The sequence below is a fragment of the Leishmania donovani genome, chromosome 36 (assembly GCF_000227135.1).
Source record: "Leishmania donovani BPK282A1 complete genome, chromosome 36".
Lineage (NCBI taxonomy): Eukaryota > Euglenozoa > Kinetoplastea > Trypanosomatida > Trypanosomatidae > Leishmania > Leishmania donovani.
In genome coordinates this window covers 2,107,560-2,128,606 of record NC_018263.1, presented here as the reverse complement: position 1 = coordinate 2,128,606, position 21,047 = coordinate 2,107,560, and the positions used below count along the sequence as shown (strand labels likewise).

Here is a 21,047-nt window from a genome sequence, read left to right as displayed (position 1 = left end):
GACACCATCGCAGGCATGCATACATGTGCGTCGAAGGTGGTTTCGAGTGCTCGTTTTCTTCTTCTATCGTTGTAGCAATGACACCTTGGACAGGCCGCAGATCTCATTGACGTCTGTGTTATGATCTCTCCTCCGCTCCCCCACCCTGGTCCCTTGCCCAACTCTGTGCATCTCGCGTTCCTCTCCCACAGCCACGTTGCACTCACTCGCGCGCATGCTGGTCTCTTCTCCCCTTCCTTCCGCTGCGGCGCGTGCTGCCGTGGCGCTTCTCTTCTTGATGCTCGGCCTTGCTCACAGAGCGAATGGGTGGTCCGGCGCCGACGCCTACACGATAGTCCTGTTGAACGGCTTTGACACAGACATGGCTCTGCAGGATCAGTTCTACAACGCTCCCAACGGCACACTCTTGACCATCGCGCGCAGCGGGTATCGCCTCATGGATAGAGATCTCGCGCCGCCGACCTCTGCGCCGACGTTGGCGAGAGAGACGGTCTTCATGCCCGCCGGTGCCCTGGACGAGCGCCTCTCCACCGCGATGGGGTATCAAGGAACGAAAGCCGTAGGTGGCCCACTCCCGTTTCGTTGTCGACTCTCTGGGGAGTGGGTGGTGTGGAGCAAGGAGCGGCCGCGCAGAAGTTGTGTGGGTGAGCAGGCTCGAGGAAAGGGCGCTGAAGAGGAACCAGTTCTGTTGCATTGCCGGCTCCCGCTGCCGCAGAACCGGATGGAGCAGGCGTTGCGGCAGCGTCGCTACATTGCGCGTAATCGCGCTGCCATGTCCGCCGCACTCGAGGCGTGGTGGCACACGGCTGCCAGCGAGCAGTCCTCCCGCTGTCTGTACGGAGACGGCGAAAAGGCACTGACCGGCAGGGAGCGATACTACGAACTGTGTCCCGCCGGCGTTGTGTATCGAGTTCAGCACCAGCGCCTGAAGCGCCTGCTACAGCCCCTCTCTCCGCATCGTGGCACTGAGGGTGCCTCCACGAAAGCCGAGGACACACCAAACGTGCTCGACTTCTTGCACACCATGCACCACAGCCTGTCGAGTCGCCAGGCCATATTGCAGAACCCACGGTACAGCGGCGTCTTTGAGCAGATAGGTCGGTACCACTCGCGCATTTCGAAGCCACGGTGGAACCCGGAGTACCTGGTGTGGGAGAGCTGGTATCCATCAGCGAATCCATGCGCTACGCATTACACAATACTCTCCGATTTCGCGGGAGCAGGGATCGCTAACAAAAGCGTCACTGCGCGAGCTCGTGGGGCGCCACATGCAGTGCGGCCTCAAGACGCCTACTGGAAGACCGTGGTGCGCTTCAGATGCCCGTCCCATCGCCCCGCGAACGAGACGCACAAGAGGTCGCTCTGGACGGTGACGGAGGCCCGTCAGCTGTGCGAGTATCATGTGGAGGTGATGAGCGAGCTGATCTGCGGCTGGGAGCAGGAACTGGACAGTTTCCAGGTGAACCCGGTGCCGTGTGTGGTGGTGGATTGACGCCTTTGGCGTCGCAGAGGCAACGTACCAATGTGCAGCTGCTGCAGGGCCTCGGCGCCAGCCCGGGTGCACATATATATATATATATATATATATGTGTGTGTATGTGCGTCGTGGGCCGCTCTCCGTACTTCTCTTTTCCACACCCACCGGTTCCCCACCAAGGCGCGGAGAAAGGAGGAGGAGCTCGGGTGCTCCTCGGATGCCACACGCCGCTGATCTGCTCGTCAAACACACGCTCGAAAAGCAAACGCGAAAGAATAAAAGAGTCGTCCGTGCGTGTGTGTGTGTGTTTATCACAAGTGTGGAGCTACTGTGACGATAGCGAGGGAGCGCAGCGCCGCCAAGGTTGCTCGACCTTCTTGCAGGCCCCTCACATGATGCAGCCGGCCTTTTTTTTTCGCGCGTGCGCCAACAGGGTGACGTTGAGTATAAAGGCTTCCTTTCTGCGGTCTTGTGTTTCACGCATGTACTCGCTGCCCACACACATCTCCTCACTTCTCTGCTTGCCTTCTCTCCCTCTCGCATCTCTTCTTTCTTCCCTTCCGGGCATGGCAACGCCAACCATCAAGGACAGAAGCGGTACATGGGCACGCCGCTGTATCGTCGAAAACCTTGCTTGAAAAGAAAGGCAGGGTCCGTTTATGGAGTGGGTCACTGCTTGCCTTCCGGTCTCACGCTTCTCTGCTGTCCTCACCGTCTCTCTCTCTCTTGCTTGTTTTTTTTCATGCACTTTCCTTAGTTTCGGTAGCATGAACAACGGTCGCCGGCGTACATCGAAGCCGTCAGGCTCGCCGCAGCTCTTTAGAGCGAGCCCACCAAAGAAGGACGGCGGCCTCTCAGACCCGCTTTTGCTTTCTCCAGACGTGCTCGACGATGCCACACGGAGAGAGCTGCTGCAAGATGTACTTCACCAACGCCGCGCGTCACCGTCGTCGGTGGACCGGCCATCAAACTCGGGTGCGGTACCCGGAGGCACCGACACGGACAAGGAGCCATTTGCGCGCCAGCTCCGCACGCGGGTGCGCTCCGGCAGCAACTCCAACAGTGACATCCTTGTCACCGCCATGGCGGCACGACTCAAGGACTTGGAGTCGCAGCACAAGGCGTATCAGGCGGAGCTGAAAGAGCTGCATGCCAAGTACCGCCAACTCAACGACAAGTATCAGCGAGAGCGTCAGCTGCGTGAGGAGGCGGAGACGGCGGTGTTGACTCTCTACGACGAGAAAGAACTCCTAGAAGCGGAGCTGCGAGAGATGGAGGTGGCACACGCATGCGCATCCGGCGCTAAAAACAATCACCCGCTGTCACCGCACAACCGCGCCGGGAAAGTGACTGACGACACCCAAGCCTCACCGTCGAACTCGCCGCCAGCACCGTCACGCGCCGTAAAGGTCGATCTTTTCAGCGGTGATTTCACAGACGGCAGCACCGGCGACGGTGCCAAGGCGACGGAGAAGAAGGGACCGACGCACTTTGTGAATACGGCGCGGCCCGACATCGCTCTCTTCAGTCCCCAGAGGGTCGGCGGTTTGCCGGGTAACCGCCAAGCCGCCTCTGCTGTCGCAGGCTCGTCCCTGCAGCCACCATGTCGTCGATACTCTGTCAGCTCCGTGGACATGGAGCTGCTCACCAAGAACGCGCGCATTCTATCCGATTACGTCGGCTGGAAAGGCGTTTTCAAGCAGGGAAACCAGGCCGGCATCCGCGAGCGCGATGTTGTGCGCGTCGTCGTTTACAAGAACGGCATTTGCGTGAATCAAGGGCCCTTCCGCCCGTACGGCTGGGCACTGTGCGACGCCTTCCTGGATGATCTCATCGAGGGCTTTTACCCTTACGAATTCAAGGAAAGGTACCCAGACGGCTTTCCCATCGAGGTGGTGGACCGCACCGGCGAGACGTGCGAAACAGTTCGTGCCGGCGCCGCATATGGTAATGAGGCCGCTTCCCAAGCGAATGCAGGACCGCTGTTCCCAAAGGAAGGTGGCCGGCGACTTGGTGCGGCACCGCAGAACCCCGGCAGAAGCCCGGAGCGAGTTCACACGCTCGACGAACAGAAGAATATCGGCTACACCCCTATCAGTGTAGAGAAGTTCCTGAAGAAGGTTCCGGCACAAAAAGTGACCGCGAGCGGTCAGCTGCTCTCCGTGCGCGACGGTGTGGCAGCGTTTATGGGAGTGGGGGCAACCGGCGCATCTAGCGCGTCGGCGCCCCGAGCTTTGGAAACAATCAAGCATGTCAGCGCTGCCGAGGCTGCGTATCGTCGAAGAGTGGCGCAGCAGCAGCAGCAGCAGCATCAATCTGCTTCGCCCGTAACGGCGGCTTCCGGCGCGGTCAGTTCCATGTTCGTGGGCAACCTCATTGCCGTTCTCATACGCCTCCCCGATGGACAGAAGATCACGCTGCACATGGCCCCGGAAGACACGGTGGCCTCCTTGCGCGAAGAGTTCGTCGCCGCCGCGCCAAGCTTCCGGGAAGTCCGATACGAGCTGTGCCAAGCCTTTCCGCTGAAGCAAGAGTGGAATGAGCACCAGCGCACTTTTGCAAGCCTGGGCGTGGAGAAGAGCTGCACGCTCATGGTGAAATTGATGAAGCAGGCGTGACTGGGCTGTCTCTGCAGGCGCCGTGCATGCGGCAACGCGCAGCTCCCCGAGCAACAGCAGTAACGACAAAATAGATTCGAAAATTGACTTTTCTCTCTCTCCTTTTCATGTCCCTCTTTTCTATTGCCTTCGTGTTTTGCTCTTGCTCCGAGGACAGATGCCGAGCTGTCCCTGCAGCGCCGAGAGAGAGAGAGAGAAAAACAGATGTGTGGGGAGGTCAGCTCTGCCACGGCGTCCAACTCGCATCTCAAATTCTCCTACTCCACCCCTCCCCCTCGAACGCGTCCGCCCGTCGATCTCCCGTGTGTGGGGGAGGGAGGGGGTTGTTCAGGTCTCATTTTTTGCGCCCCGGTGGCATCCTATTAGATGTACACTATCCCTGACGCTGTCGTGACAGGCGATCTTTCAAACAACAAGGAAGCAAGAAATTTCTAAGAGCTCTGTGTACGTGGGTACATGAGAGCGCGCATGCGCGTCGTCACGTGGGCGCGAACCTCATCGCCTGGTGGCCATGCATTCAACGGGACGGCGGCTTTCTGTGATGAGCGCCTGCGTTGGCCAATTTCTCTCTCTACAGTGTTTGGGCACTGCGCACGGTTAGATCTTTGCTTTTCCTCCTTCTTGGTGCATCTTACATGGCACGTCAGCTGCGGTCGAGCGGCACATCGGCAACGTCACCTCTCGCTCTTTCTACGCCTCTCCTTATCCCTTTCATCTACGCGTGTGTGCAGCGCCTCTCCCCCCCCCCTCGTCTTCCTTTCCGCATCCACCGAGCTGCCCACCAGGGCGCGACATCCTGGATGTGGCGCACGGCACCCCTCTGCTGCGCCGTAGCCGCCGCGACAGTGGAGAAGTGTCTTCGCGACATCCATCAGGGACGGATTGCGGCGGCGCTTCCTCGGCTCAACGAGCTCAAGGCCGCGTCGTGTACCGTGCAAGGAATAGACTACGCGCGTGCTCTGTGCTTCCTCTTCGACAAGGAGAAGGGCAACCTGCTAGCTGCGCGTCAGAGCCTGCTGGAAGAGCTGCGTCTCCATCCCCACCATCACGAGGCACAGACACTGCTGCATCAAATCAACGACACCGCGCGGCTCCTCTTGGCGCCGCCGACAGAGGTTCGAAAGCAATGCCCGCTGTTCGCCCTTCTCTTCGACGCCCTGCTAGACTCAACAATGCTGACGTGGCCTCGACTTCTGCATCTCTACCAGGCGACTGACCGTCTTGCACGCCTGGACGCGAAAAGCAGCGCGAACGGGGACGCCGGGCATGTCGTGGAGTGCGGGACTGCAGGCGGTGGGTCAGCCGTACTGATGGCCGTTGTTCTGGCGGAGGCAGAGGCTTCAAGCGGCACTGGTACATCGCCGAAAAGGCGTGTTTTCGCCCTCGACAGTTTCACCGGTATGCCGCCTCCCACCGCGAAAGACTGCCTTGCCAGCGCCCCTGTCGGTGCATCGTCTCCCTCGCAGCTCAGCCCATTGCGGAGCCGAGACGAGGCGACGCCGTCGTGGGGAGCCGGCACGTGCCGTTCGCCGGCGGCGCACGTGCGGCAGCTCGCGCGACACTTTTCGGTCGAGGACCGACTTGTGGTGATTGAGGGGCTATTTACCGACTCCATACCAGCGCAGCTGCTGTCGCGCAGAGACGTCCAACGAGACGGCATTGCACTTCTTCACATCGACGCCGACTGGTACGCTTCCACGCGCACGGCACTGGAGCTTCTTGTGCCAGTGATGCGCCGTCGCACGGCGGACGATAGCGGTGTGGACGTCCGCCCTTGTCCCCATCGCATCGTGCAGGTCGATGATTATCACTACTGGCAAGGTTGTCGTGAGGCCGTCGACGAGTACATGGCGAAGTGGGGGGCTGCGTCTCCGCACATTGACGACGTCGACGACAATGCCGTCTGGTTCGCTGTTTCCAGAGACGGTGGCGACGTTACACACAGTACCGCCTGTCAGTGATGCCATGACCTTTGGTTGCACGTGTGAGTGGTTGAGGGCGAACACGTTTCTAGTTCCGCCGCCCTCACGTCTGCGCACTTTCTTACCTGAAGGGAACGCAACGTGCGCTGGGCTCAAGGCCATTCGCCGAGCAAATTAAAAGCAAAAAAAAAAAGAAGAAAGCACGCGTGCAGTTGGAGCATGTGACCAAGTGCGCTCAGTGATTGTGCGGCAGCACGCCAGCTGGCACGGACTGTTGTGTCGTTTGGCATGTGTCTGTGCCCAAAGAGGGAGCGAGCCACTCAAACCACACAAGCGTGTTGCTCTGTTATCGATGAGCTTCTCCACGGTTGACGGCCCAGTCGCGCACTGCCCCATTCTCGTCCATTCTCCTTTTTGTTGTCCCCCTCACCTCTTTATCGCCACGCATTGCGTTTGTGTGTGCTTGTACTCCCACCAGGAAGCACGCGACGGTGCACCTCTCCCCTTTCTCTCTCTCTCTGCACAATCACACCTATGCCGAAGGAGACCGCATCCCGGTGGAGCGAGTCGCGCTACACGAACTTGCAAGTGCCGAGCTACGTCCCTTCCGAGGCCCTCATGCACGAAGATGGACAGTTTCTGCGCGCCTTTCTCCTTCGCGTGCTGGCGAATGATATGCAGCGCATGCTCGCCACCAACACGTGCGCTGCCTATTTCCGCAACATCCCGCTGGAACCGGAGTACGACGCAAGCGGCAATCGCACCAACACACCTGAGAACGTGGTGATGGAAAAGCGACTGCGCGTCATGGACGACATTAGCAAGTTGCTGCGCACCTACGTGGAGCGGGCCGAGTACGCGGCCAACAAGTCCAAGGACATCAATCGTCGCATCTACTTCACAGCGGAGCAGATCGAGACGGGCGACTACGGTGCTCTCATCGGGCCGCGTGGTTTGGTGCATCAACAGCTGGAGAAGGAGACAAATTGTCACATTGTGCTGGTCGGGCGAGGCATCACCAATCCGCTAAAGGACACGAACCCGAATGCAGCGGCCATGGCGCTGGAGGACCCACACGTGCGCATCACCGCCACCACGGAAGAGGATCTGCAAACAGCCGCGGAGCGCATTGAGTGGATCCTGTCCGATGAGCCGGAGGCTGTCGAGTTCCGCGAGAACAACCGCCGCCGAATGGCCCAGGTGGACGGCCGCTACGACCCGCGCACGTGGATGACGGCGGCGGAGAAGCGGAAGAAGGCAGCCGCGGAGAAGGCGGCTGCAGCTGGTGGCGCTGCTGCGGGCGAGGACGAGACGGGAGCGGAGAAGGGTCGCAAACGGGAGCGGGAGGAGTCACCAGTGGAAGAGGAAGACACCGAGCTGAACGAGTTCCTTGAAGACCTGTAGGCCTCTGCTCTGCCACGGCCACTGCCTGAATGGAAGCAGCTGGGGACATGTTGTGTGTGTGTGTGTGTGTGTTTGTAGCTGGTGCAGACTTTGGTATGGATGCTCGCCGCCACCGCGCGGTGGTGGCAATAATAATGAGAAATCCTCCCCCACTCACATCAAACAAAAAAAAAAACAAGTACCTTCAGCAGGGTTGTGGAGAAGCTCGCCGCACTATCGGCTAAGTGCACGGCTCCCTCGTGGCGGCGGCGCAAAACGGGGAATATGACGTGGTGCGCTTGTCAATCTGCGCAGGACGACACCCTCAACAGATACCCACCATGCTGTCTACACTGCCTCCTTCAGGATGCATCTCTCCCCACCTCCGCTTCTTGTCCCCTGCTTCTACCGCTTGACAGAGCCCTCCGCTCTGTGAGGGTGCCCGATTTTTTTTTCTGTGTGTGTTGTTACTGTTGTTCTGTTTTGCGAAGCGTGGAGAAGCCGCAGGCACCCTCACCCCCTTCATGCCCCACAAGCGACCGCAGTCCTCCGCAGGAGAGTCGAACGGGACGGCCGATCTCAAAAAGCCGCGTTTCGACCCCGTCTCACTGGGCCTCCCTGCTGAGTTCCAGCTCACCGACTACACACGCCTGAAGGGGTGCAGCTGCAAACTGCCACAGCCAAAGCTGCTAGCCCTGCTGCAGGAACTCTCGACAACGCCTGGGCAGAAGGACGTCGGCATGGACTGCAGCATTGTGCCGCTGCACCACACAAACAGCAAAGGTGAGGCTCTGTTCCTCGTCTCCACCACGGACTTCTTCTTCCCCAGTGTGTCAGACCCGTTCCTGCAGGGTCAGATCGGGGCTGCAAACGTCTTGTCAGACCTGTACAGCATGGGCATCCCGGATTGTGATACAATGCTGATGCTGCTCGCGGCCAGCACCGAGATGGACGAGCATGAACGCCTGATTACGACGCGCGAAATCATGAAGGGCTTTGCGGAGCGGGCGCGGCTGGCGACGACGACGGTGACAGGCGGGCAGACGGTCATGAACCCGTGGCCGCTGATTGGCGGGGTGGCCATGGCCGTCGTGTCCGAAGCGGAAATGGTGCGGCCAGCAGGGCTCTTGTGCGCCGGGGACATCTTGGTGCTGACGAAGCCGCTGGGGTGCCAGGTTGCAGTGAATCTCAAGCAGTGGCTGCTGCGGCCCTCGCCGCTGTACGAAGAGGCCATTGCAGGGCACATCTCCCCCGAAGAGATCGAGGAGCTGTACAACATGGCCACGGATAGCATGCGGCGTCTGAACCGCGAAGGGGCTCGGCTGATGCGGAAGCACGGCGCACACGGGGCCACCGACGTGACCGGCTTTGGCATTCTGGGGCACGCGAACAACTTTGGAGCAGCGCAGACCGTCGGCGATGCACCGCGCTCGCTCTGCCTCGTACTGGAACGGCTGCCGATGTTCAAGACCGCCGTCGCCGCCTCGAAGCGGATGAACGACAAGTACCGCCTCCTCGAAGGGTACTCGGCCGAGACGAGCGGCGGGCTGCTGGTGGCGTTCCCGAGCACCACCGCAGCCGAGGCGTTCTGCGCGGAGCTCACGGCGATCGATGGCGGGTGTCCGTCGTGGATTGTCGGGCATGTGGAGGATCGCGCCGCCAACGTCGCCGATGGTGTTTACGCTCGCCTCAAGGACGGGTATGAAATTGTAGAGGTGTGAGGCGTCGGCGAAGGGGTAAGCCGATGCGGAAAGCAAAGTCAGTCTCTGATGTGGAAGTTGCTTGGTGTTCCACCGTTCGTGCTTGTCTCACGCCTCGCGCTAGTCGCGTATGAGGACACCCTCGTTCTCTTTTTTTTTGCGAAAACCTAACCTACAGCTATGCACCTCAATCCTCCACCACATCATCACCACAGCCGCTCTGTCTTTCCCTTTCCTCTCTTTTTTAGCCCCTTGTTCGTTGAGCGCTAGCACGCTCGCGCGCAGAGAGCGTGCCGAGACACCCCTCCACACAACGAGTCTCACGCATACGTGATCGAAGACGCGCATGCAGCGGCACGGGCATGTGGCCGCGCGGTGCATCCGGGCGCCGGTGTGGCCACACAGCTCCTTCGCGCTGCGCATTGCAAGGAGGCGCTTTGGCATGCCGAACCCGTCCGACCTCCTCACGCCCCCGGCGGGGCTCGTTGCGCTCCTTTACCGTCACACCGGAAACGTGGGGGGCGACCGGACAGACAGCAGCGACGCACAGCCGCGGCGCGGCAAGGAAAGACGACGTGCACGGCAGCAACAGCTGGGTGGTGGCGGCCCTTCTACTGAAAAGTCATCGGACCAAGAACGCCACAGCGGTGAAGACGGGAAGGCTGGACCTAGTAGCAGCACCTTCGGAAGCAAGCAAGCGACGACGCTTGCCGTTGCCGTCTTCCTCCTTTCCATTCTGTGGGACTTCTTCACAGCGCAGAAGTCAGTTATGTGGCACGCCATCAAAAACACCTTCGTCACGACACTGGAGGTGCGCTCATCCTCTCAGGAGTTCGCGATGATCGTGGACTGGATGGGTCGTCAACCGCGTGGGCAGCGTATCCGAAACCTGGGCTTGAAGCCGATCACCGTGCAGGACGAGCAGAAGACGGTGTGGGGTGATACGCCATCGCCGCTGTCAGACGACGTCGCCGCAAGCGCGGACGTCGACGCGCGCGTCACGCTGGTACCGGGCTACGGGAGTCACCTGCTCCGCTTCGGATCAACGTGGGTGTACATTACGCGCGCGGAAGATCCATCTAAGCAGAAGGCCGCCGCGGCCAATCGCGTGGATCGCGAGAACGACAAGCTCACTCTGACCTTCTTCACGCGCCGCCGGGCTGTTGTGCAACAGTTCATGACACACGTGCAGGAGTCGTGGCGGGCAAATGTGCGCAACACGGTGCACATCTACCTCAGCGAGGGATACGGCCCACGGTGGCATCTCCTGTCCGAACGCATCCGGCGGCCGCTGTCCACTTTGTACCTCCCTGCGGACACCAAGACCGTTGTCGAGGAAGCGAGGCTTTTTTTGCAGCTAAAAGACACGTACGCGGCGCTGGGGATCCCGTGGCGTCGCGGATACCTGCTTGAGGGGCCGCCCGGCACTGGCAAAACGAGCTTCGTGATGGCACTCGCTGGCGAGTTGGGGCTCCCGGTGCACATTCTCTCCCTTCGCAGTGACAACATGGACGACGACGCGCTACTGTCGCTCACCAGCAGCCTGCCGCGCCGGTCGATTCTACTTATCGAGGATCTCGAAAATGTCCTCAAGACGCCACCGGAGATTGGAAGAAGCGCTCTGTCCTCTAGCGCAAGCGACACGGCCGCAGTAGCAGCAGCCGAAACAAGCGCGGCTTCCCCTGCATCGCCCTACTCGACAGACATTGGCGGTGGCCCTCGCTCTGCCATGTCCCTGAGTGCGTTACTGAATGCCCTGGACGGCGTTTCCAGCAGCGAGGGGCGGCTGCTCTTGATCACCACGAATGACACCAGTCGCATCCCGTTTGCCGAGGTGTTGCTGCGGCCTGGCCGTATCGATCGCCGCATCAGGTTTCAGCCACTGCACGCGGAGCAGTTGCGCGAGATGGAGGCGTCCTTTCAACAGGCGCTGCAAGCGTCCCCTTGCTCGGCAGTGGAGAACCTGAGGTTGCCCAGTGCGAGCCTAAGCGCTCACGAGGACGACCGCTCCATCACCTGCACGCCGGCACAGTACCAGCAGAGGTTGCTCGACGCCGTCTACGCGTCGCTCACGTCCAGGTCCCGACCGGGAAGCAAATGAGATTCGTGAATCCCTCTGACGCGGATGCGTTGCCGTCGCTGTGGGAGCTGCGTGTGCGTGTATGTTTTGTTGTTGTTGGTTGTTGCTCTCCTTGCGTTGCTGCCCGCCCTTCGTGCGGCTTACCCGCCGTGATAGTTGCTTCTCACAAAAGCAGCCCATCAACCAATAGCAATCATGCGGAGCACCGATGCATAAGAGCACGCCGCGCAGTGTACTGCAAGCCCCACCTCAGCACTCCTCTGCTAGCATCCTCTGAACAAAGACAACGCCCGTGCTCTTCAGAATCGTAGTACGTGGAAAGTGCAGGACCGCATCCATGCAGCACCTGTGTGTGGACTTGTGCGGAGGCTGGGGGCTGAGTCGCAGCGCTCTCCCTTCGTTTGCCCTCATTCTGTTTCCTAGCCCATTTATATCTGCGTGCGTGCATCTCCCACTCTCTCCCTCTCCACCTCTGTGCCCGTTTCAAGGTGGCGCTTTCCTCGCTCTCAGCGTAAGCGCAAGCTACTTGGCAAGTAGATTCGTTAAGCGTGGCGCTTGCACACGCACCCACAGACACAATATACCGTTTCGCACCCTTGCCCCATCAATAAGCCAGCGCTAAGGAGACCCTCACCAAAGTACGAAGGACAGGCAAGGCAAAGGGCAGAGCACTCCGTTGAATTGGACTTAATCATTTTTTTGCTGTTGATTCTTTCCTCTCACGTCTCACTTCTCGTTTATCCGTGCCCGTCTCTCTCTTTTCCCTCACCTTCCCCCCCCCCAGCCAGCATCCTCTCCGTTGCAGACGGAAGGCGTCCAAGCCGCGCACCTTTCGCACAGATACACAGTTGACTCGAAAAGCGTGCACGATCTGTGCGGGTCGCCTCATCAAAGCAGCCACAAGCGGAAACGGGGCAGTATTCCCCGCCACAACCACCACCTTCTGCTTCGCGCTTTTTTGTGTCTCTGCAGCAGAGCGATCTTTTATTATTTTTGACAAGAGCTGTCCAGTGAACCGATCGTTTTGAGAGAGAAGCATCCACGGCATCAACAAGACCCCGACCGGCCAACGTCCGCGCACCCTCGTCCCCCCCTCCTCCTAAGCTCGTGTGGGACATTTTTTTTTTTGCGACACCGCTCTCCCTCATTCACCATGGAATCCTGCAACAGCCGCAACGGCTCCCTCCGCGTAGTGCACGGCAACGCAAACCCGAAGCTCGCCGAGGACGTGTGCCGCTACCTCAGCATCCCCGTCACCGCCAGCCGCGTCGGATGCTTTGCTAACGGGGAGACGATTGTGAAGATCCTCGAGTCGATCCGCGGCGATGACATCTTCGTCATTCAGCCGACCTGCGGCAACGGCGCCGGCACGAACGTGAATCAGGCGGTGATGGAGCTGTTGCTGATCATTCACACCCTGAAGCTGTCGTCGGCGCGCCGCGTGATTGCCGTGATTCCGCACTACGGATACGCTCGCCAGGACCGCAAGCACACGGGCCGCGTGCCCATCAGCGCGTCCGCCGTGGCGCGGATGGTGACGGAGATGGGCGTCAACGGCGTCTTGACGATGGACCTGCACTGTGGCCAGATTCAAGGCTTCTTCCACGGGTGCCCGGTGGCAGACCTCAGCCCCAGCTCTGAGTTTGCCGAGTACGTCAAACAAAAGAACTTCACTCCGAGCAACTTGGTGGTTGTGGCACCAGACGCCGGAGCGGTGAACCGGGCACGCCGCATGTGTGACCGCATCGGCGCCAGTCGCATCGTCACAATTCTAAAGCGCCGCGTCGTGGCCAACCAGGTCGAGTCGATGCAGCTGGTCGGCGAGGTCGACGAGTGTGTGTGCATCATCGTGGATGACATGATCGACACGGCCGGCACGCTGTGTAAGGCGGCGGAGGTGCTGAAGGAGTACGGTGCGAAAGAAGTGCACGCCTATGCGACGCACGGCATCTTCACCGACCCCGCGTGTGAGCGCCTCACGCAGTGCGATGCGTTGGTCGAGGTGGTGGTTACGGATAGCATTCCGCAAGAGGAGTCCCGCCAGAAGTGCAAGAAGATTAAGGTCATTTCCATCGCAAAGCTTCTGGCCGATGCCATTTACCGCATGCACTCGGAGGAGAGTCTTGAGACGGTGGGGCAGCCGGAGCACTTCATGCCGAAGCATGAAGATGACCTGCAGGTGCTCGAGTCCCTTGTAGAGGAGGATGAGTGGTCGCGTTGTAACGAGTAACACCCACGGAAGCGCACGAAGAATGAAAAAAAAAAAACGATAACACACACACACACACACACACCTATGTATGTTTCGTTTTCTAAGCAAGGTGGTGCGAGAGAGAGAGAGACAACGACGGTGAAACGGGTGTGAGGACATGTCGCTTGTGTGACAGGCGTTGCACGTCTTCAGAGGAAGAGCAACCCAATACACACACACGAGGAGAAGGAACGCCTGACTGCGGGTTCTCGCTCTCTCTCTCTCCCCCTCCCCCCATCGCAGCATGACCTGGGCACACGTCAAAACAAAAACAATGAAGCACACGAACAAGCAGAGGAGATAAAGCGCCTCATGTCCCTTTTTCGGGCGCCATTTCCACTAAGGAGGCGACCCCTGAGAGTCTCTTGTGCTTCTGCAGATGTGCGCGGGCGCCGGGGTAGGCGGCTGAGACTGAGAGGCTGTGAGGGGTCGCCATCTCCGAATGTAGCGCGTCATGCCTCCTCCTAAGATGCATTGCTTGATCATCCCTTTCTGCGGGTTGCTCTACTTGTCCTTCCATCACCACCGCTGGCTTCTCCCTTTGCTGTTCACGCCTGACCATACCGCACCACCACCCTCATCGCGATCTGCTCGGCAGTTGCTGGCATTCATCGACACTCGCCCCCTCTCTCCTCTCCCTCCCATTTACACCTCCGAAAGGCAACAAAAGCAAAAAGGTCTACAGCCCAACACATCAAAGTACACTGCACTCCTTAACTTTTCAGCAGTAATCTGTCACTGGAGAACGCCGACGCGTTGCTGGGCCTTCTCTTTTTCGGTTGTTGGTGCGCTGTTACTTGGCGCCTTGCTACCTACACCACCACCGCTAACACTACGCGCCCCTCCCTCCTCCCCCTCCCTCTCCTTGCCTTCTCTCTACTGCCGCGTACCGTTCTTAGTTTTACCCTCTTACTTGTAAGCACCATTCACGCGTTAAATCTACTCATTTTGTACGTGTGTCGCTGTGTTGTCTCGCTCTCGCTCTCTCTCTTCTTGGTCCTCTCTCCCTTCCTCCTCGAGCACAAAACACACACGCACGCCAGAAACCTAACAAGGCCACATACGGTTCTCTCTCCTTAATTTCTTTTTCGGATTCATTCTTCGTCTACGGTGTAAGTGCTTGCCCTGCATAAAACACGCAAGCGGCTATCCGTAGGGGAAGGGACAGCCATACACACACACACACAGACACACACAGGCGCGCACGCCGAAGAAGGGACACGAAATCTGCAACGCAGCGGTGTCGGTCTCCTTCGACGAGGTCCTTCCCGATCTTCACCCTTAGACGCACCTTTTTTTTTCGCAGGTTATCGGCCTCAGCCCTCCCTGATCGGTTATCTTCGCTTTTCTATCCGCCGTACGCGCACTCACACTCCCGCCTACGAGATCGTTTTGATTTCGAGGCACCCCTCTTGCTTGCTGTGAACTTACTTGTACTCTCCGTTGATTTCTTCATTTTCTGTGCGTGCTTCCTTTTTCACCCGTTCCTTGTGTATTGCTGTTGACGGCGTCTGTGCCTGTGCGTGTATAGGTCTACTCCCTCTCCCGCGCTTCGCCTTTTCCCGGTTGTTAGGTAGTCGACGGATTTTGTGGCTTTTAACGAGATCTGGATTCGTGGCCATTCTCGTGTCTCATCGCCCTCTACGCTAGGCCCACCCTCGCTCTAATCCCAGCCATGCTGCGCAGCACGTTGCGGCGGCTGACGAAGCCGAACGTCGTGGTGCTAGGCACGGGATGGGCCGGCTGCTACGCTGCTCACCACGTTGACCCCAACTTGTGCAACATCCACGTCATCTCGACTCGCAACCACATGGTCTTCACCCCGCTGCTGCCGCAGACGACGACTGGCACGCTTGAGTTCCGCTCCGTATGTGAGCCCATCACGAACATTCAGCCTGCTCTTGCAAAGCCGCCACACCGCTTCCTTCGAAGCGTCATCTACGACGTGGATTTCGACGAGAAGCAGGTGAAGTGTGTGGGCGTCGGCGTTGTTGGCGGCTCGGAAAATGTGCCGGTTAACACATTTAGCGTCCCCTATGACTACCTCATCATGGCGTACGGTGCCCGCCCCAACACGTTCAACATCCCTGGTGTGGAGGAGAAAGCGTTCTTCCTGCGTGAGGTGAACGAGGCCCGCGGCATCCGCAAGCGCCTCGTGCAGAACATCATGACCGCTAATCTTCCAACCACCTCGATCGCGGAGGCGAAGAGGCTGCTGCACACGGTGGTCGTGGGTGGCGGTCCAACAGGTATCGAGTTTGCCGCCAACCTCGCCGAGTTTTTCCGGGAAGACATCAAGAACGTCAATACCTCACTGCTGCCATACTGTAAGGTGACCGTGCTGGAGGCGGGTGAGGTACTCGGATCCTTTGATACCGCGCTGCGGCGATACGGCCAGCTCCGGCTGAACCAGCTGGGTGTCGAAATCCGCAAGACAGCCGTAGTGGGTGTGACAGACGAGGAGGTGTTCACCAAGTCAGGCGAGGTGCTGCCGACCGGGTTGGTGGTGTGGAGCACCGGTGTCGGCTCGGGTCCGGTCACGAAGGCCCTGAAGTGCGACAAAACGAATCGCGGACGCATCTCCATCGACGACCACTTGCGCGTTCTGCGCGATGGCAAGCCGATCCCGAACGTGTTTGCCGCTGGCGACTGCGCGGCCAGCAACGAGAGACCGCTGCCGACGCTGGCCGCCGTCGCCTCACGCCAGGGCCGCTACATCGGGAAGGAGATGAACAATCTGCTCAAGGGAAAGCAGATGAGCAGACCGTTTGTGTACCGCAGTCTGGGTAGCATGGCCTCCATCGGCAACCGCTCCGCCATCGTCTCGCTCGGCGACAAGTTTAAGTTTGACCTGAACGGCTGTGCGGCGCTGTGGGTGTGGAAAAGCGCCTACCTCACGATCCTCGGCTCGATCCGCAGCAAGCTTTACGTAATCGTGAATTGGGCCGGCAGCCAGATCTTCGGCCGCGATATCACGTACATTGGCGACCTTGCTGAGGACCGCATGTACTCGGCCCTGGCAGTAGAGGAGGTGTCGAAGGAGATGAGCCGCAAGAAGACTCCCGAGATGCTGCACGCTGTGAATCCAGAGAGCAACTATACCTCTTCTGTCGAGAAAGAGGGTGCTAACAAGGGATTCCTGCCTCGAAAGCTTGGGGAGTCGACACCACTGGCTCCGCATGGACAAGCCATCGAGGGCTCCCAGGTGGCTCACGCAGCAGCCGCTGCCCCATCGGCCGAACCCGAAAAGAAAATGTAGTATGGGTGTTATGTTGACGTGAGCGTGCGGGGGAGGAGGATGGTTGAAAAGGAGGCTCGTAAAGCGGCGGAAAAGAAAGGGGCACCGGCTGATTTCATGCCTTGAGGTGCCAGAGTCATGGCCTTACCTTGGTGCGTCCGTTGTGCACGCAGAGGTAGTTTAGCGTGCACTTCTGTGCAGCAGCAGCGAACCGAGACATTGACTTCCGTCCAGCATGCGAAAATCGATAGGTTGCACGTCCCCCGCCCCCTTGTCCCTCGGCGCTTCTCGTTTGCTTGAAATCCTAAACAAAAAAAAACTACTGGCCTCAGCCACACCCCGCTCTCGTTGTGTTACGCGTTCGTCGAAACGCTTTTTCACGCATTCTACGCCTCTCCTCAGTCCCGATGTAGGCAGGCAACGCTGCGAATTCTCCTCTCAAGTGAGAGTGGCTGAAGCAGGCCACAGGACCTCGAAAAGGCGAGAGCGCACGGTGCGCAGGCGCTGCCATGCACAGCTGGCATGGGTGTGCCGCATCCATGCAAGGCGTGCGGTTGTCCGATGCGCAAGAGTGATGGGCGAAAAAGGGCGCGAAGGGCACCATACGAATCGGCGCCAGGGCGCATGTGTGCGCAGAGCATGCGGCGTCTCCTGCGTCCGACGCGGTGGGCTGATATGAGGGCACGGGTGCCGGAAGCATGGCATACGGCCGGGTTGCAGAGGCTCTGAAGGGCTCTCACCGGAGGCTGGCCGACTTGTTCCTCGAGCTCATTCGGCACGCGTCTGGCCCACCACCACCACCACCACCTCTTCTACCCCGCAGGGCGGCTCGTTCTCGGCGACCAGGAGATGTCGCCGCCGTGCAGCCAGAGGGTTGGGGCGCTGTGGTTGCGGAGGCGTGTATACACTGTTGCAGACGTGTTCGTGGTGAGATGGACACGTCCAAGAGGAAAAAGCCCTTTTGGCTGCCTGTGTTCGGTGCACGCATCACTTACGCATCTACTATTTCACCTATGTTCTCGTGCTTATATATATATATATATACGCGTGTGTGTGTGGTGTGTTTGTGCGTGCTTTTCGCGGGGTCTTCACGCTCTTTATTCAGTGTGTGAGCCGAGAGGAAGACGAAAAATGCAAGCGGGTGATGTCAATCGGCGCATCCGTATGCCGTGGCGCGGGGGTGGGGGGGCGTGAGCGCACGCGGCGGACCAGGGCGGGGGGAGACCGAACAAGAAAAAAAAACGTGTTGAAGCGCCTTTACTGCCGCGCTCTGCGACACCGCCTCTCCGAAAGAGAGAGGCGCGCACGCGAAAGTAGCGGACATGTGGAACGTATGAGTGCCGTTCTACCCACCCACCCTGCCCTTCACTCTCTCCTTTCAGCTCGTTTGTGTTCCTTTACAGTGTTGCGTGGCTGCTGGCAGCGACACCGCGCTGTTCTGTGTTCGTGCGTGTCGCTCCGTGGGCTCTCTGCAACTTGCGCTACGTCGCCCCTCACAGAGTAAAGCGGAGCATGCGAAAACGCGCTCACCAAAAGCGTAGATCAGCAGCTTCGGCACCATCCGCGGGAAGACGCAGACGCGCAAAAAGGCGATACAGAGGAACGTCGACCCCTTCCTCACTCTCAGCTCTGGAGTGCTCGTTTCAGCTGTAGGAGCCACGAGCTGCAGCGCGCGAGCAGCAGTCTTTTATGGTGGTACTCGTCGTCGTCGCCTCCCCCTCTGAAGCCACGTTGCAGTGCTGGCGACGACGAAGCTGTCATTGATCAACTGGTGTCGCCCCCTGAAGCCCTTCGTGCACCTGTCGCCTGGCATCACGTCGGTGGCGCTGGGGGTGTACGGAAGGTGTCTGTGAGAGAGCCGATTGAGTGTGTTATTCAAAGCACTGTTAGTGCGGTCAGGAAGCGTTTTTGTTTGCTGCACCCCTCCTTCTTCCTCTTACGCGGCGGACCTCTTTCACTTTTTGTTGCCCTTGGTTACGGTAGTGCCGTGTGCCGTGTGTCGCTCCTGTTGCGTTTGTGTGCTTCGTATTGCTCTGTGCTTGCTTAACGATCTTCTTTCTGGGTGGTGTGGACGGGTGGGAGCCTATTTCATCGCGGAGCCGAAGAGAAAGCCTCTCCAGGCACCTACGCGTCTTTATTGAAGCCGTCAGTGTCATCTCCTGAGCTGTGTGTTTCCCTTCCAAACGAACGAAGAGCACAAGGAAAAAAAAAAAAGAGAAACGGTGTTGCCCTTCTTGACTGGCGCGCCTCCGTGTGCTTTGCAGAAGTGGATAAGCACCTTTTTGGTAAGCACCCCCTCCCTCGTTGCCCCATCTGCGCTCTTATTATAGCCGCCTCAGTGTATGTGTAGAGGTTCCGTGTGTGTGCGTGTGTGTGTGTGGTTGCTTCTCACTATTGCTGCTCGTATCACTCGTTGCATTGTGTAGTTGTCGAGTTTTTATTATCCTCACCTTTATTTCCAGCCTCTCGCTGTCGTTGACTTTATGTGTGTTTCGTTGGCGGGGCCTCGTTCATTTCGACCGTGTAATCGCTGTGCTGTGGTGGGCCTGAAGGAGGGTCAAAGGTGCGTCGACGTGCCCGGGTCAGAAAGCTGTGGGGAGCAAGAGCAACGCCACGAAAATGCACGAAAAGCAACTCAAGGAGAAGCAACGCTTCGATGTGCACCTCCGCCGCCTTGGCGAGCGCGTTTACCCCTCCATGGAAGATGGGTTTGATCGGGAGCTAGCGAAGCTGCGCCGCATCGACGCATATATCCGGAGCAATTTGGATGAGTACTATAGCGCGTCACTCGGTTCGAGCATGGCGAAGAACCGCTTCCCCGATGTGAAGCCGAACGAGGGCACGATCGTGCGCCTGAACGAGACCGGTTCCCAAGGAGACGGCACGTACATCAATGCCAACTACATCGACGCGCGCGAAAAGTTCAAGGTGCCTTTTGTGTACATTGCGACGCAGGCACCAATGAAGAACACTGTGCTGGATTTTTGGCGCATGGTGTATGAGAATGACTCGGCCTTCATTGTGATGCTCTGCGCGGTGAAGGAGAACGGCAAGATAAAGAGTGAAACCTATTGGCCCCCACGAGGCGCCGCATACGACATGGGGGTGCTGTCCGTCACCCTCGTCGCGGAGAACATGCGGCCGGACTCGGTTCATCGGCGGCTGCTGCTCCGCAGCGTTCGTGGTGACGAAAAGGAGGTGTATCACATGCAGTACGTGGCTTGGCCGGATCAAGGTGTGCCGCAAAGCAGCGTCACACTAATGGAAATGATCAATACCATCGCCAAGTCGCCGCGTAGCACACAGTCGCCGATCGTGGTGCACTGCTCCGGTGGCATTGGGCGGACGGGTGTCTTCATTGGTCTGCACATCGCTCTCGCGCAGTTTCAACTTGGTCAAGCAAACATCAGCATTCCTTGCATCGTACGCCACTTAAAGGCGTGCCGCACCGGGATGGTGCAGCGCAAGGATCAGTACATCTTTCTCTACTACGCGGTGCAGCGCGAGATGGAGCGCATGATCCTATCCCAGAAAGCCGGCGTCAATCTGCTCGACAGCCGACCACGCTTGGCAGCCGCCGCGGCGACCCGCGCTGAGCCAGCCCCGACGCAGATAGCCTCCCCGCTGATCATGCCCATGCCCGTCCAGGCCCGCGGGCGGCACACGTTTTCCATCTCCACGCCGCTCCGCTCGTCGACGTCAGCCTATCCCACCGAGCTTCGCTCCACGCCGATCCAAGTCCCAGAAAACCGGAACGCCGAGGACGACGCGGCCACCATGGAGAACTACCTGCAACGCGTAGGGTCGCCGCCCAGTTTGGGGCGTAGCCCAAGCCTGAGCTATCCGGTCGATTGCTCGTTTTCCGTGGAGACCTTACACCACCCATTTCGCCAAACCTCACTGTCGCCCCCATCACTCCCCAACTCCATCCCGCGTGAGCCGGACGCACACTGGCGCCAGGTCGGCACCTCTCGATCGAGCACGAGCTACATGTCAGAGAGCACGACACCACTGCTTCGGGCCACATCGCTCCTGCGAGAGGAACTTGCACGACAGCAGCAGGCAAATCGCGTGAAGCGCTTCTCGCCTTCGTTTGTGTAAGGTATTGGCGACTGCTTGAACGCTTCGTCGGCCGGGACGCCGTCGTGTGTGCCCAGAGCGCGCGCCGCGCCAAGTGGAGCTCTAGGCTTTGCAGTGCGCGTCGGCTCGCTGCTGCCTGTTGTAACTGCTACCTCCGCTTGCTTTCGTTTTGGAACCCAAAACCATGTTGACGATATAGAACGCCACTTTATCTCTTCATTTATTTTTCCGTTTTCAGTTGCGCTGTGCTCACCCGCTAAAGACATTGGAGGGGGGGGGGGCAAACCCCTCAGTGCGT

The 21,047-nt window shown here is 59.1% G+C and overlaps 9 protein-coding genes across 9 annotated transcripts; all 9 read left to right on the top strand.

The window, feature by feature from the left end:
- Window positions 1–214: 214 nt before the first annotated feature.
- Window positions 215–1,492, top strand: LDBPK_365690 (hypothetical protein, conserved; the record flags this gene model as incomplete). The annotated part of the gene is made up of 1 exon (XM_003865634.1): window positions 215–1,492. One exon carries the CDS (start codon window positions 215–217, stop codon window positions 1,490–1,492), a length of 1,278 nt encoding a protein of 425 aa, XP_003865682.1.
- A 752-nt stretch (window positions 1,493–2,244) lies between these two features.
- Window positions 2,245–4,095, top strand: LDBPK_365680 (hypothetical protein, conserved; the record flags this gene model as incomplete). The annotated part of the gene is made up of 1 exon (XM_003865633.1): window positions 2,245–4,095. One exon carries the CDS (start codon window positions 2,245–2,247, stop codon window positions 4,093–4,095), a length of 1,851 nt encoding a protein of 616 aa, XP_003865681.1.
- Window positions 4,096–4,895: 800 nt separating this feature from the next.
- LDBPK_365670 (hypothetical protein, conserved) lies at window positions 4,896–6,056 on the top strand (the record flags this gene model as incomplete). Its single annotated transcript, XM_003865632.1, has 1 exon — window positions 4,896–6,056. One exon carries the CDS (start codon window positions 4,896–4,898, stop codon window positions 6,054–6,056), a length of 1,161 nt encoding a protein of 386 aa, XP_003865680.1.
- A 495-nt stretch (window positions 6,057–6,551) lies between these two features.
- LDBPK_365660 (branch point binding protein, putative) lies at window positions 6,552–7,421 on the top strand (the record flags this gene model as incomplete). Its single annotated transcript, XM_003865631.1, has 1 exon — window positions 6,552–7,421. The coding sequence occupies one exon, from the start codon at window positions 6,552–6,554 to the stop codon at window positions 7,419–7,421; it is 870 nt and encodes a 289-aa protein (XP_003865679.1).
- Window positions 7,422–7,924: 503 nt separating this feature from the next.
- On the top strand, window positions 7,925–9,121 carry LDBPK_365650 (selenophosphate synthetase, putative; the record flags this gene model as incomplete). Its single annotated transcript, XM_003865630.1, has 1 exon — window positions 7,925–9,121. One exon carries the CDS (start codon window positions 7,925–7,927, stop codon window positions 9,119–9,121), a length of 1,197 nt encoding a protein of 398 aa, XP_003865678.1.
- A 325-nt stretch (window positions 9,122–9,446) lies between these two features.
- Window positions 9,447–11,201, top strand: LDBPK_365640 (hypothetical protein, conserved; the record flags this gene model as incomplete). Its single annotated transcript, XM_003865629.1, has 1 exon — window positions 9,447–11,201. One exon carries the CDS (start codon window positions 9,447–9,449, stop codon window positions 11,199–11,201), a length of 1,755 nt encoding a protein of 584 aa, XP_003865677.1.
- A 1,132-nt stretch (window positions 11,202–12,333) lies between these two features.
- LDBPK_365630 (phosphoribosylpyrophosphate synthetase, putative) lies at window positions 12,334–13,410 on the top strand (the record flags this gene model as incomplete). Its single annotated transcript, XM_003865628.1, has 1 exon — window positions 12,334–13,410. The coding sequence occupies one exon, from the start codon at window positions 12,334–12,336 to the stop codon at window positions 13,408–13,410; it is 1,077 nt and encodes a 358-aa protein (XP_003865676.1).
- Window positions 13,411–15,106: 1,696 nt separating this feature from the next.
- LDBPK_365620 (NADH dehydrogenase, putative) lies at window positions 15,107–16,690 on the top strand (the record flags this gene model as incomplete). The annotated part of the gene is made up of 1 exon (XM_003865627.1): window positions 15,107–16,690. One exon carries the CDS (start codon window positions 15,107–15,109, stop codon window positions 16,688–16,690), a length of 1,584 nt encoding a protein of 527 aa, XP_003865675.1.
- A 2,598-nt stretch (window positions 16,691–19,288) lies between these two features.
- Window positions 19,289–20,770, top strand: LDBPK_365610 (tyrosine specific protein phosphatase, putative; the record flags this gene model as incomplete). Its single annotated transcript, XM_003865626.1, has 1 exon — window positions 19,289–20,770. The coding sequence occupies one exon, from the start codon at window positions 19,289–19,291 to the stop codon at window positions 20,768–20,770; it is 1,482 nt and encodes a 493-aa protein (XP_003865674.1).
- Between the last annotated feature and the right edge of the window lie 277 nt (window positions 20,771–21,047).